Consider the following 14930-nt stretch of genomic DNA (forward strand, 5'->3'; position numbering starts at 1 on the left):
AATTCTGTTTTTGCAGCCCTTGTTAAATAGCAATTCTGTTTTTGCAGCCCTTGTTAAATAGCAATTCTGTTTTTGCAGCCCTTGTTAAATAGCAATTCTGTTTTTGCAGCCCTTGTTAAATAGCAATTCTGTTTTTGCAGCCCTTGTTAAATAGCAATTCTGTTTTTGCAGCCCTTGTTAAATAGCAATTCTGTTTTTGCAGCCCTTGTTAAATAGCAATTCTGTTTTTGCAGCCCTTGTTAAATAGCAATTCTGTTTTTGCAGCCCTGATAAAAACTTTAACACGGTTGATTTAATAACTACTAGTTGGTATTTGTTTTAAGCCTTACTTATAATATCACTTTCTTCTCTTTTCAGTTTTTTTTTTGTTGCTGTTGTTGTTGCTATGACAGATGAGAAGAGATTGGTTGAAATGCAGCCCGTTTTTTCGCACCATTTTTTCATTATGTGCAAAAATAATTTCTAAGACCACACTGCTTTTCCATTTACGAAAAACTAAGCAAGAAAAACGAGTTTTAATTTCAACAAAACAGTGAACAACTTTTTAAAAGCACAAATTAATTTGTTATATTTATATGTTTAATTGTTTTATTATTTGTTTTATTAATATAAACCGTTTTTCTTGCTTTTTTTTCATATGCTTTTATAGAATTAACTACAAAATGTGGTTGCGACTTCTCCCCTCCGTGAAAATGATACTTTTCTAATCTCCCTTTTCTCATCTTCACTTACACTATCCTTACTCTTATTTCGTTTTTATAGTAGTTTCAGTTTTTGTGTAATTAATCTTTGTGAGTTATTTGAATATTGTTTCATTAAGCATATTTCAGTCCCAAATCTCCGCCAAACAGCCCCAATAATGAAACCGCTGAGGAAGAGGACACGAGAGGCATCTATGTCAACTACCCTTACGACACGAGCAGGACCAACCTTGGACCGGATGAAAAAGACTGGGTCTGGGACTGGAGTTCACGACCGGATCAAGAACCACCAAAGTAATTATAAGTGTTTTTTTTTTATTAGTTTATGTGTTCTTGTCTGTATGTTGATTTATAATATGTAATCATGTTTTTCATCTCTTTTGTGTAAAGTGTTTTTTTTTTACTTTAAATGTGTAGCTTTGGATTTCTTCAACTTAACAGAACTCAGATATGAATTATTCTCCCCTCGTACATTTTTTATTAAGTTCAGAATGTAGTCCAAGTTTTTACTGTCCCTGTTTTTGGTACTCACTTTATAAGCTATTTCAAAACTAATTACAATTCGAAGATATATTTACAATAACTTTATAATCCTTATTTTTTCGCAACAGTGTTATGTTATAGCCAGGCCTGATTAAGACCTTGGGATTTAATCTCAATTAAATTTGATATTAGTCAATTCATTTATTAAATTAGTTCATCAATGACGCTAATGAGATTTTCAAACTTCTTCAAATGGGTAAACTCTGTAAGTTAGCAAATAAGACATGCCAAGATCGGGGGGGGGGGGACTAGTTAAAATGTTACCTTAAGTTTGATGCCCTGTATGTTTAATAATTGGACTTAGAAGAGGAGTCTTTTTTTGTCGGATTTCATTTTTAATGGCCCTTAAATTAAAAGTTTTATTTCTAGCTTAGTCGAATTCCTAGTTAGAATTACACCTAGATAGTTGATATATAAAGCTGTACGCGTAGTGTAATACTAATGGAATTAATACCCTTCCCCCTCATAGATTTGAAAAATCACATTTTTGGGTTATTTTCATGGGAAATGTCTGTCTTTGGTGTTTTAATGGAATAAATTGAAAAAAATGCCAAATTTGCCCCCATCTATATACTGAAAAATACATTTTTATCTCCTCTAGGGGGGGGGGTCAACAGTGCAACTGGCAGTGTAGCAAATTAAATTAATTCAATGAAAAATGTTAAATGTAGTAAATATTTAATATTTAAATGTGAACAAAAATCATTTAATGTAGTAATTTAATAGAAAATCAAAATAAAAAATCAATTTTGATTCAGTGTAAAGTTCAGATTTCAATTAAAGGGCTTCATTTATTTAGATCCAGTCTGGAATTATCATAAGAAAATATTTGATAATTGGAATAAGAAGTGCCCAGAAATTAGAAAGAAAACTATGAAATTCTCCATAGGCCCCCTCACCCTAGTGTACTTCCCTGGTTTTTAGTATTATAAAGCTACTTTCCGGCTGGTTGACATGACCTTGGTGATGTCACGTTTTTTTTTTTTTTTTATTCTTAGAAAACTGCTTGTTCAAAAATTTTCCTCGAAAAATGAAACAAATTTCTCAGAATTTAAAAATTAAGAAATTTTTTGTTTACAAATTTAAACTGAATGTGAATAGATGCTTTATGAAACAGAAAAAAGATATATAATACAGGTGTCCAATCTAGCATTTGTTTTAGAAAACAATAAATTTTGTGCTTGCGCTTGTCTGTCTCATCTTTTCTTCCAGAATTTGTTTCATGTAATTTGTCCCTTGAAAGTAAGCTATTTAACTTATGAAGCAGTCACAAATTTTTATGTGATTACTCATCAGATTTAAATATATAATAATCCTTGCATAACGATTGATAAACCTGAGTTGGTCTTTCGATGGTTTCTAACTATTCTTCTGTGGTTTATTATTACAACCTGTTACATAGGCCATTCTGATTCAAATATTGCTTAATTTTAGTTTGAACACCACGGTATTTTTCATGACTGTATCTATAGGCTGATGGAACGTTTTAGTAGTGTGTTAGAGCTTACAATTAATCCGGTGGAAGTTCAAAAAAATGGTATTGCCTCAAAAAGTCTTCAGACTTTTGGCGTTATTCGTTATTTATATGTATTTAATTATTTGACTAATTACTTAATAAATTATTTATCTTGTTGTTGAATTAAAAAGTGGTTAATTCTGAAAAATATGTGGTAGGTTAAAATTGTGCCGTTGTATTGGGTTGTTAAGATTATAGTTTAAAGAAGTATGTGAATATTTCCCCATTCCTTTTCTGTGGTTTGCTAAATGAATTTGATAAGATATTAAATAAGGTGTCGTCCAATTATTGCTCTATATTAGTTAATTTTAAGATGCAGACAGAGGTTTAAATATTTATTCAGATACAATAAGCAATCAATAATAAACAGTAAGGGATCACGCATCATCATGTAACTGAGCAAGACTATTGCCAGGGATGCAAGGCGACAAAAAAAAGGGTAAAAAAAGAAAAATGACTAGCAGCTGCCCTCTTTTGACCACCCACTGAAAACCCTGTCAGAGCAAAGTACTCTTTGCGATAAGTGAAAAGAACGTGCAGTTCCTACTTGAGACAGAGATATCAACCGCACAACATATTAAAAAAAGATCCTGGTGTGCTCTTTCTATCTTATTGAAAAGTCTCTGCCTTAGGAAAATTTGCCAAAATGATTAGTTATGTTTATCCTGGTTATAAACTGCTATATTTATGTATTAATTAATCCAATACAAAATGCTTATTCAGTTGCATGCTGATTTGGATCAATTTTACGTTCCGTTTAACTAACCTGTAGACGCTGAAACGCAGCCTATCCTAAGCAGCTATTTAATTAATTTCTGCCTTTTCTTCATTTTGAAGAAACATAGTTGAATGATGCGTTTTGTTAAGAAGATTTTGCTGAGACTTCTATATTTACTCATTTATAGGGATTGGAAATTCCGGTCAGTAAAAAAGAAAACTTATAGTATCCGTGGTGCAAAAGTTGGACAAGTTGGCCTTTTCTCGAGAGAAGTGTTATACACAATCGCTATTACGAATGTTATGTCTCTTATTCTTGGAGCTGGAATTGGGTAAGTCTTTCATCTAAATTATGGATTTATAATTAATTGTTTTCAATAGAGCGTGGCAGTATTTTATTGTGTATCAACAGGGTCGTATCCAGAATTTCTTCGGTGGGGGGGGAGGTGGTGTTACAAAAAACTTCACACAACGCATGAAAAATATGTTTATATTCATTTTATACGTCTTTACAAGTCGGGCGAACATTTCGGGGAAGAGGGGGGGGGGGTCAAACCTTCTATCTCTGGATACGGCCTTGTGTATCACTCCTTATTCCAATTTTTTTTTAATGTAGCTAAGGGTAAACGAAAAGTAAGATGGCATGGAACAGAGTGTGAAGATTAGGGGAAGTTCTAAAAATGGGGAGAAAACCGTTTGAGGAAAGTATTTGACTACTTCTAAGACGTCCTCTCCCCTCCCCCTGTTTCTATTTCTTCTCAAATGTGCTTTAAAGTTGAAAATCAAGGATTTAAGTTTAATGCACCTCAAGTAAATACACTGAAAGATGGAAATATCGCAAAAAAAAATGAAGAGAAAAGTAAAACTAAAAACCAATCACAGCTATTTATTATAGTCTTTTTATCATCCTAAATTTCTTGTAATCCCACGGATTAAATTAATTAAAATATCTATATTAATTAAATTATGTTTTTATGAATTTTATTCTGCGCTGAGGACGGTCAATCAGAGGTCTTGACCGAAATATTTGCATCATTTTCAATTATTTCACTGGCTCTTTATTGTCCTCGTTTTCTTCTTTTCTTCGCGATTTTATGTTTCATCATTATTAGCCAGTGTAGTCTCAGAAATTATTCATATCCGTTCTTCAATGCAAGCTTTACTTTTCTGGATGTGTTGTTTCAAACTTGCCAGTCGGATGGAGTGGCAACCATGGAGGTAAATGTTGTCAAGGGACTGATATGACTTTATGCGCTGTTTGACCCAGATCAGTTCTGTTTATTATAAATTAAAATTTTTCTCTAGCCATAGTTTTATTTAATTTTCGAATTAGAATTATACACATTCATAACTTATACTAATTCTTGCCATGTTTCAGTTTGATAATCTAACCATGTATTTCTAAGTTATGCATTTGTGTGACACTTTGCCAAAAACAAAATAGCAATAATGAGACTAAAATTTGTTTTGTTAATATCATGTTCTCTCAATTTGAAAATTTTTGTTTTTTCAAAATATTTTACATTTAATATTCTTAGACTAAAAGTCAAATTGTCGAAAATAATTGGGCTAAGGGACAGTATTTATTATTTTGTACAAGGAATAACTTGGTTTATTTATCAAACAAATACGTAAAGAACTACAATGGCCAGAGACTATAGCCTGTAAGGGACTAAACACAACACAGTATTAAAAAAAACAATTTAGCTAAAATAAGGACAGAAGAAGGAGAATAAAAGGTTGGAAGGGATTGACTTACTTGGCCTCAGGTGCCCGAACTACAAGAAAAGATAGAAATTTCCACACAAACATGCTGCTAGCCATGTCCCCATCCCCCCAAAAATAATAACTTAAACGACTGAGAACAACGCACAAAATTCATTGACTTAAAAAAAAAATGCAATTTCAACACTTTTTTGGAATTCTTGTTAAACAGTACACGATTTTAGCCCACTCAGCAAAATGTCTTAAATTAGAGGCTCAAGATATCTAACGCTGAAGTTTCATCTAGTAGTTTTGAACTATGGTCTACGCATCAAAAGAGAATTTACAATTTGATGATAATTAAAATTTTGTGAAATGGACAATTTTTATTTTATTGCTCAAGGTAAGTTGTATAATGACAGTTGGGTTTATTTATCAAAAAAAATGCGTACATCACTACAATGGCCAGATGTTATAGCCTGTAATGGACTAAACACAATACAATATTAAAAAAATTATTTAGTCAAACAGTTCGTGGTAACGAACTGTAGTGAGGAGCGAAATAGTAACCGAAACCCTAAAAAATGGAATTTCGATACCAATAGTTACCTCAAAAAGATCGCATTATAATGCTGATTTTAAATATATAACTTTCATCAAGATTAGTCTTACCTATCAAAAGTTACCAGCCTGAGAAAATTTGCCTCATTTTAGAAAATAGGGGAAAACATCCCCTAAAAGTCATACAATCTTAACGAAAATCACACCATCAGATTCAGCGTATCAGAGAATCTTGTTGTAGAAGTTTCAAGCTCCTATCTACAAAAATGTGGAATTTCGCATTTTTTGCCAGAAGACAAATCACGGATGCGTGTTTATTTGTTTGTTTTTTTTTTGCTTTTTTTCCCAGGGGTGATCGTATCGACCCATTGGTCCTAGAACGTCGCAAGAGGGCTCATTCTAACGGAAATCAAAAGTTCTAGTGCCCTTTTTAAGTGACCAAAAAATTGGAGGGCACCTAAACCTCCTCCCAAGCTCATTTTTTCCCCAAAGTCACCGGATCAAAATTCTGAGATAGTCATTTTATTCACCATAGTCGAAAAACCTAATAGCTATGTCTTTGGGGACGACTTACTCCTCCGCAATCCCGTGGGAGGGGTTGCAAGTTACAAACTTTGACCTGTGTTTACATATAGTAATGGTTACTGGGAAGTGTACGGACGTTTTCAAGGGGATTTTTTTTGGTTTGGGAGGGAGAGTTGAGGTGGAGTGGAGGTTATGTGGGAGGATCTTTCCATGGGAAAACTTCTCATGGGGGAAGACACTTTCAATGAAGGGGGCGCAGGATTTTTAGCATTATTTAAAAAAACAATGAAAAAATAAATATGAAAAGTTTTTTCTACTGAAAGGGAGGAGCAGCATTGAAACTTAAAACGAGCAGAAATTATTGCGCATAGGAGGGGTTTACCTCCTCGTAATACCTCGCTCTTTACGCTAAAGTAGTAATTTCAGTAATTTTAGTAATTTCAACTATTTATTCTACGGCCTTTGTGATTCAAGGGTCATTCTTAAGGAATTGGGACAAAATTTAAGATTTGGTGTAAAAGCGAGGTATCGACGAGGGGTGAACTCCCTCATATACGCAACAAAACATACAAATATATAAATTCGTTACGTAATTTAATTCGTAAATTACGTCTATTTTTTACTAATGAAAATGTTAGTAAAAAAATTAAAAGTTCTAGTTGCCTTTTTAAGTAATAAAAAAATTGGAGGGCAACTAGGCTTCCTCCCTCTCTCCTTTTTTCTCAAAATCTTCCGATTAAAACTATGAGAAAGCCATTTAACCTAAAAAAATTGATATGCAAATTTCGTTTTAATTATTTATGTGCGGAGAGCCAAGATCAAAACATGCATTAATAAAAAAACGTCCAGAAATTAAATAAAAAAAATAAGTTTTTTAAATGAAAGTAAGGAGCGACATTAAAACTTAAAACGGACAGAAATTACTCCGTATATGAAAGGGGCTTTCCCTCCTCAACGCCCCGCTCTTTACGCTAAAGTTTTTTACTGTTTTAAGAAGTAGAGTTAAGAGAAAGAGCCAAACTTTAGCGTAAAGAGCGGGGCATTGAGGAGGGAACAGCCCCTTTCATATACAGAGTAATTTCTGTTCGTTCCAAGTTTTAATGTCGCTCCTTACTTTCATTTGAAAAAAAAACTTGTTTTTTTTTAATTAAAATAAGAACGGAAGAAGGAGAAAAAAACGATAGAAGGAATTGGCTTAGTTGGCCTTAGACATACAAACTACACAAAAAGATAGAAATTTCTGCACAAACATGCTGCCATCCACCAACCTCCCCCCCCCCCCACAAAAAAAAATCAACGACCGAGAACAACGCACAAGATTCATAAATTTCAAAAAAAAAATGCCATTTCAACAGTATATGGAATTCTGGTGAAACAGTAAAGCTCATCCAGCAAAGTGGCCTAAATAAGTGGCCCAACTTTTCTAACACTAAATTTTTAGTTCTGTTGAAACTGTGCACGATTTTAGTTCATTCAGCAAATTGTCCTAAATTTGAGGCTCAGCATGTCTAACACTAAATTTTGATCTAGCTGTTATAAACAATGGTCCACGTATCCAAAGAGAATTGAACTTATAATTTCATAAATAAAAAAAAATTTAACTGAAAGTAAGGAGCGACATTAAAACTTAAAACGAGCAGAAATTACTCCGTATATGAAAGAGGCTGTTCCCCCCTCAACGCCCCGCTCTTTACGCTAAAGTTTGACTCTTTCTCTCAACTCTACTTTTCAAAACAGTAAAAAAAATTAGCGTACAGAGCGGGGCGTTGAGGAGGAAAGAGCCCCTTTCGTATACGGAGTAATTTCTGTTCGTTTTAAGCTTTAATGTCGCTCCTTACTTTCAGTAAAAAAAAGTTGTTTTTTATTTAATTTCTGACGGTTTTTGAATTAATACATGTTTTGATTTTGGCTCTCCGCACATGAATAATTAAAACCAAATTTGCATATCAGTTTTTTTTTTGGCTAAAGGGCTTTCTCATAGTTTAGACTGGATGATTTTGAGAAAAAAGGAGTAGGGGAGAAGGCCTAGTTGCCCTCCAATTTTTTGAATACTTAAAAAGGCAACTAGAACGTTTAATTTTTACGAACGTTTTTATTAGTAAAAAATATACACAAGTTACAAATTAACTTACGTAACGAACTTCTATATTCGTATGTTTTATTACGTATATGTCTCCCCCTCGTCGACACCTCACTCTTAACACTAAAGTTCAAATTTTGTCCCAATTCCTTAAGAATGGCCCCTGAATCACAAAGGCCGTAGATTAAATAGTTGAAATTACTAAAAATACTTTAGCGTAAAGAGCGAGGTACTAGGAGGAGGAACCCTATATGCGTAATAATTTCTATTCATCTGAAGTTTTAATGCTGCTCCTTACTTTCAGTCGAAAAAAGTTTTTCATGTTTACATTTTCATTGTTTCTGATGAATTGTTTTTCGTTGTTTCGTGGAAATTCTCTTCCCCCGTGGCAAATTCCTCCATGGAAAGATCCCCCACGTAACCCCTCCTCTCAACTCCTCCTCCCGCAACCAAAAAAATCTTCCTGAAAACGTCTGTACAAGTCCCAATAACCATTACTGTATGTAAACAATGGTTAAAGTTTGTAACTTGCAGCCCCCCCCCCGGGGACTGTGGGGGATAAGTCGTCCCGAAAGACATAATTAGTAGGTTTTTCAACATTGCTGAATAAAATGGCTATCTCAAAATGTTGATCCGGTGACATTGGAAAAAAATAAGCGTGGGAGGGGGCCTAGGTGCCCTCCAATTTTTTTGTCATTTAAAAAAGACATTAGAACTTCTAATTTCCGTTAGAACTAACCCTCTTGTGACATTCTAGGACTACTGGGTCGATAAGATCTCCCCTGGAAAAAGAATCAACACGCATTCGTGATCTGTCTTCTGGGAAAAAGTACAAAATTCCGCACTTTTGTAGATAAGAGCTTGAAACTTCTATAGTAAGGTTCTCTGATATACTCAATCTGATGGTGTGATTTTCGTTAAGATTCCATGACTTTTAAGGGGGGGGGGGTCCCTTATTTTCTGAAATAAGGCAAATTTTCTCAGGCTTGTAACTTTTGATGGGTAAAATTAAACTTGATGAAACTTATGTATTTAGAATCAGCATAAAAATGCAATTCTTTTAATGTAACTATTGGTATCAAAATTCCATTTTTTAGAGTTTTGGTTACTATTGAGCCGGGTCGCTCCTTAGTACACTTCGTTACCACCGACTCTTTGATAATTATGAAGGGGTTGTGAAAATCAAATTAAAAAATGGAGGCAAGAAGTTGTGGTGATGATTTCACATAAATAAAGCATTATGAAATTTATGAATTCCTGCAAAATCACCCAAAGAGGAATAAGGTGGCCTAGAAATGTGTTTGACCAAGACAAGTAAGAGTAGAACAGATACGGATGTACCTGTATCTGTTGGTAGAAGTGTTTATTACCAGGGAGAAATGAAGTTAACATTTCAAATAAAACATTCTTTGCAAAACTCAAAAAAACAAACCTCAGTTATTCATCAATAATCACTCTCAGATAACGAGTTTTAGCATAACGTTTAATTTTTTCACTACCACATTTATATCCATTATCCTCGAATGTTTTGTACTTCTTCGACAAAAAAGGTAAAATTGTTCAGTTTCAATGTGTTTCTTAATATTTGTTACTTTATTTATTTATTTATTTTTATTCGTTATTTGTTTACGTATTTGTTTCTTAATATACTGAATATTTTGGTACTTGCCATCGCATAATTTGACTTCGGTCAAAGCAACAACAGTAAAATTCGAGTCATCGGGAAAACATGGTAATATCGTTCTAACATCATTATTATCATCAATTTTATTCGATGATACGACACTAAATATACCTAAAAGATAAAAAATCAATATAAATTACATATATGATTAATTACATTTAATCAAACTTTTATTCATTAATTATTAATCGGTAATTTTTAATTAATCTTTTAATTTTTTTATCTTTTAAAAAAGACCAATATAAAACTAATTGAAATTTTCTGACTTAAAGGATTTAAGGATTAAGTTAAGGCAGTGATTACAATTTCAATACATTCCCGAAAACATATAAATGTGTTTAAATTTTAACCTTTCTTTCAAAATTTGAGAGGTTTTCTTCCACAGTTTTCAATCAAGACTGACTGTTATAAGTATTGAGTATTGGCTGGAATTAACGAGGCCTTTAGTTTTTTATTCATCCCTTTCACACCTAATAAAATTTTAAGTTATGACCTTGAATCACACAGAACCCATTTGAAAATGTTTTCTGATTCGCATTTATCTTGGTAGTTGTAGCTTTATCTCGGGGTTTTTCACTATCTTCTTCTTTTTATTCATCCCCCTTCTCATTCTTTGTAATATAAGGACGATCCTGGAAAAATATAGTATTAACCAATTTCTATCAATTAATTTCTTTTTTGCTCAAAACAATGCTTTGACTTTTGAAGGTTTCTGTATTAGATAACTGGCTAACGTTTACAAATTCTTAAATCAGAAAATTAATCGCATATTTGATTTTTCAGTAAATTTTCTCTGATTTAAAGGCTGGACAGTTAAAGCGTTTTGAATATAAAAACAGCTGTGCTTGTTCATTACGGGTATATTCTGTGCCAGTTTTTGAGCTACTATTTTTTCTAGATTGGTACTTTTTGTCTATTTTTCTCTTTTTTTCATTTTTTTTCTTTGCAAAGGCCTATGTAAGTTTCAAAGTTTGACTTACCATTACACAATTGAGTATCTTCAAAACTGGATTGTAGAAATGCTGCAGACGTTTGAGCTATGAAGGTTCTTCTTTGAATGTCCATGTCTTAAAAAATTTTGATATTTGCCAAAAAAAGCCTTTTCCAAAAAAAAAAAAGTATCTTGTTATTCTCATGTCTACGCTCGTTGGGAAAAAAAAATGCGCTTTCAGTCTTCAAGAACTTGGCATGATGTTGTTGCCATCTATAAAAAAGCACATTGATGACATTTTGGTTGAACTAACAAAAGCTATACTCATTCATTACTCGTCTTGTCTCCAAAGACGCAGTATTTTTTTTTTCTCTCTTATTAAGAATAAAACGGCCAAATTTTTGTTACTGACCAGATTAAATGTTTCTTTGTCCAAAGTGGGAAAAGGATTTATGAATCGCAAGTTTTTAGAGAAGATAGAAATACTATCGTCTGAAAATGAGGCTTTTTGAAAAAAGGTTCTAAAAAGATAAACAAAAATTTTGTATGTTTTACTCAAATCGCATAAATAGAAATGTTTGAAAAATGGAAAAATCAAGGGTTTCTTATTGTCCATTATAGAATGATGTACCTGATGCAGTCATTTAAAATTCCAAAAATAGAAAAATACGCAAAAGAGTTTTCATTTATAGCATTTGCTTACCCGTCGAGTATTGCTGCGATCTGAAAAAGAAAGGAAAGTCAACGAAATTTCCCTTCCCCCTTGAAAACCCCTTCCAAGAAAATCCCCGCGGATCATCTTCCTCTCTTTACCGTTGACAATTACCCCGCGTATTAATAATGATGGTATTTTCAAATTTTAAAGTATTTGAAATTTCCCCCGGAAAACTGCAGGACACGCAATGCATATATTTGATTTTATATGTATAGGTTTCCAAATGAATCATCTTGCGGAATGGGAGTAAACCTCGTAGTTTTTTTTAGCTTCGTCGTAATTGAGATATCCTAGCCTTGTCGTCTTCTTCTCAAAATGTTCGTTCAAATGGTAATTCACTGATTAGGCCATTTTAGAATTACGAGCTAAAATAGTAATTTATGTGAATCTTATCAAGTCACTTCCAGTTACGAGGAAAAATTTGGTAGTATGTCCTGTTAATTTTGATTATATTACATGGTATCTTATCAGATTATTGAAGACTTCCCTCCCCTATCCTACCTTTAAAAATAAAATAATAAAGGTTTTCGAGCATTGCCACTTGGAAAAGGAGGCTAGGTACTAGACTCTTGTATGTGACGTCCTTTCAAAGATTTTTTTTTAAATATTTTTTTTCTTATTCACTTCCCAAATTAATCTCCAATCTGAGACAAGCTAAACTGTGATGAATATATGTTACCGTGAATGTCGGAAATTCGTGAATGTCGACGTTCACTTGGGATTGCCCGGAATACTTTTTTTTTCTCCTTGGATTTAGCCAGCGTTGCCAGTCAACTTTTTCAGTTTAATGCAAGGTTTAATGATGACAGGTTAGGTTTGATGAGGTTGGACTAGGTTAAGGTAAGTTAAGGTTTAGGTTAAGGTTTTTAGCCCATTTCTGATATTGATAACCAAATTTAACCTAACTTATCATAACGTAACTTTAACTTTTACCATCATAGTCTGCTTAAGACTGAAAAGCTGACTCGCAAACGCTATTTGAATTCAATTAGAAACACGGGAATTTCGGAAATTCACCGGTGAATGTCGACATTAACCAGAGTTTGGACATTTATGGTAATACATACACATTTATGAAATAAGAAAAGGCAGAGAAATGGCTACTACTAAGGTGTAAGTGACCATTACAAGGATATAGTTTTAGTAACTCCGTAGATTATCAAGGGACATAATTCGAAATATTAGTCGATGATTTTTGTTGCTTAGCGATAAAGGTTGATGAATTAATATTCAGAAATTAAAAAACTTTTAATTTAAGCAAACAATGTGACGAAATTAAAGTTTCAACACAATCTTTGGACCCAAAAATGTCGGACTTCAAATAAAAAAAAGTACTTCTGAGATTTCAATGCCTGCTTCTTCTAGATTATGAAATACTAGGCTTTTTTGGGTGGTTGGGGTAGAAAGTGGTGATTTTCCTAAATTGTCAAAATCAGTGAAAATTTTCCAAAAACTAGCAGTGATAGGACGAAGCTTAAACGTCCAGCTTGTAATAGACAATAAGTTAGGTTAGGTATTTAATATAATGCCTTCTGGGCTGCCTGCTTTCCATAATTCTCTCTTGTAGTTTTCATAAGTTAGTTACTGAAGTATTATATTTTCATCATATATCGGTATAGGCTATTTCGTTAGGATTAACCTTAGTTCTCTACTTAAGTGTGATTGGGATAACACGTTAGTACTCATATAATATGCATGAGGAAATTCACATGGTGAGAATTCACACAGCAATTTTTCTTTTCGCTTTTTCTTAACAAAATTTTACTTTTTCAAAATTAGATACTTTTTCAACCCTATTGGATTCGTGATTTTTTTTTTTTTTTTTTTTATTCATAGATTTAGTAATAGATTTACTAAATAGATGCTAAAACTATAAGTAAGCAGATAGATTTTGGTTGCAGATGGGATCTTTTGCGGATGCGGATCTTTTGGTAAGAGAGGCAAGTGTTCTAACTGCCTGCCTTTTCTTTTCAACAAACAAACGTTCCTATGAAAAGTAGGTCGGAAGATTATTAGAAATGGGTATATGCTACCAACTTAGTCATTTAAAGATAGATGGCATTTTAAGTATGTCTTTGATTTATAAAGTGGTCTGCAATAATTCTTTATTAGTAAGTTAAAATTCCACTTTGATTTCATTCACATTTACTTAGATTTGTAACTATCGGAGGGATTATTACCAATAGATACTTTTGAGAAGGAATTTTGAACTAAAGAACTTGAAATATATTATGCCAATTATTATTAATATTATATTAATATATTAGTTATTAATTAATATTAGTTATTATATTATGCCGATTATTTTTGTGCCAATTATTTTTTGTTGTTATCAATGGTCATTTCTAATCAAAAAAGATTGAAATTAACCTACTCTTTTTTTAGTTTTACATTGTGTTTTTTCTAGTTTAAGTTCCAATGCAGGTCAGCTTTTTGGACGAATGAATTGAAGGGAGGTCGAGGGTCAGTAGTCAAGGGGGGTAGAACCAAGGGAAAAAATGACAATTTTTACGCATGGAGTCTTGAAGCTAAATGACTCAACTGCAGTTCTGACAAGCTAGCACTTCTGGTTTTAATTTTAACGGACCAGTAAATATTTTTGAGAGGAATTTTCTCAGATATTTTAGATAACTTTCCAGTAGAATTTTAGCAGCATAAAAACAGCCAGGTGGACTTAATTTACTGAGGTTCTTCTTCTGCCTAATGGATGCCCCAAAAGTGATTTTATTAAAACCATCTGATTTTTGGGCGTTCACATAAGCTTGATTTTAATCCATTCTTCTTTTTTTTCTTACAGTCTTTTTCTAGTTTTAGTTCGACTGCAGATTAGCTTTTTGAACGAATGAATTGGGGGGGGGGAGGATGTTCAAGCAGGTGGAACCAAGAAAAAAAGTAAGCAAGTCTGGATATGTAGAGAGAGTATTGCAAATAACAAATGACGAAATCCTAAGGGACGAAAATTTAAGTTACCGCTTTTGATTTTCATTTGTAAGACCAGTGAAAATTTTCGAGAGGAATTTTCTAAGAATTTTCTAAAGTTTTCTAAACACATTCAGGTGGTTTACATTAACTGCTGCTTCTTCTTCCTCTTAATGTGTGCCCCAAAAAAATCCTATTACAGATTCTTGAATTTTACTTTATTTAGGCTTTCAAAGCAAAGTGACTGAAAGGGAATCCCTCATTTTTGGTTTTAATTGTTTAGGTCCAATAAACATTTGCTAGAACTATTTGCACGGATGTGTAAGATAATTCT

At 32.9% G+C, this 14930-nt stretch overlaps 1 protein-coding gene across 5 annotated transcripts in view; it reads left to right on the forward strand.

Moving 5' to 3' along the window:
• The window catches only part of LOC136030511 (BCL2/adenovirus E1B 19 kDa protein-interacting protein 3-like), a 64833-nt gene that overhangs the window by 37307 nt on the left and 12596 nt on the right, over positions 1 to 14930 (forward strand). For 4 of the 5 annotated variants that reach the window (XM_065709535.1, XM_065709533.1, XM_065709534.1 and 1 more), the window contains exons 3-4: positions 831 to 995; positions 3666 to 3809. In XM_065709535.1, coding sequence (XP_065565607.1) covers positions 831 to 995; positions 3666 to 3809 — 309 coding nt within the window. Of the gene's footprint in view, positions 1 to 830; positions 996 to 3665; positions 3814 to 14930 lie in introns of those variants that run through there. The other variant, XM_065709537.1, reaches the window with a different exon arrangement.

This window comes from Artemia franciscana, chromosome 8, assembly GCF_032884065.1.
Source record: "Artemia franciscana chromosome 8, ASM3288406v1, whole genome shotgun sequence".
Lineage (NCBI taxonomy): Eukaryota > Metazoa > Arthropoda > Branchiopoda > Anostraca > Artemiidae > Artemia > Artemia franciscana.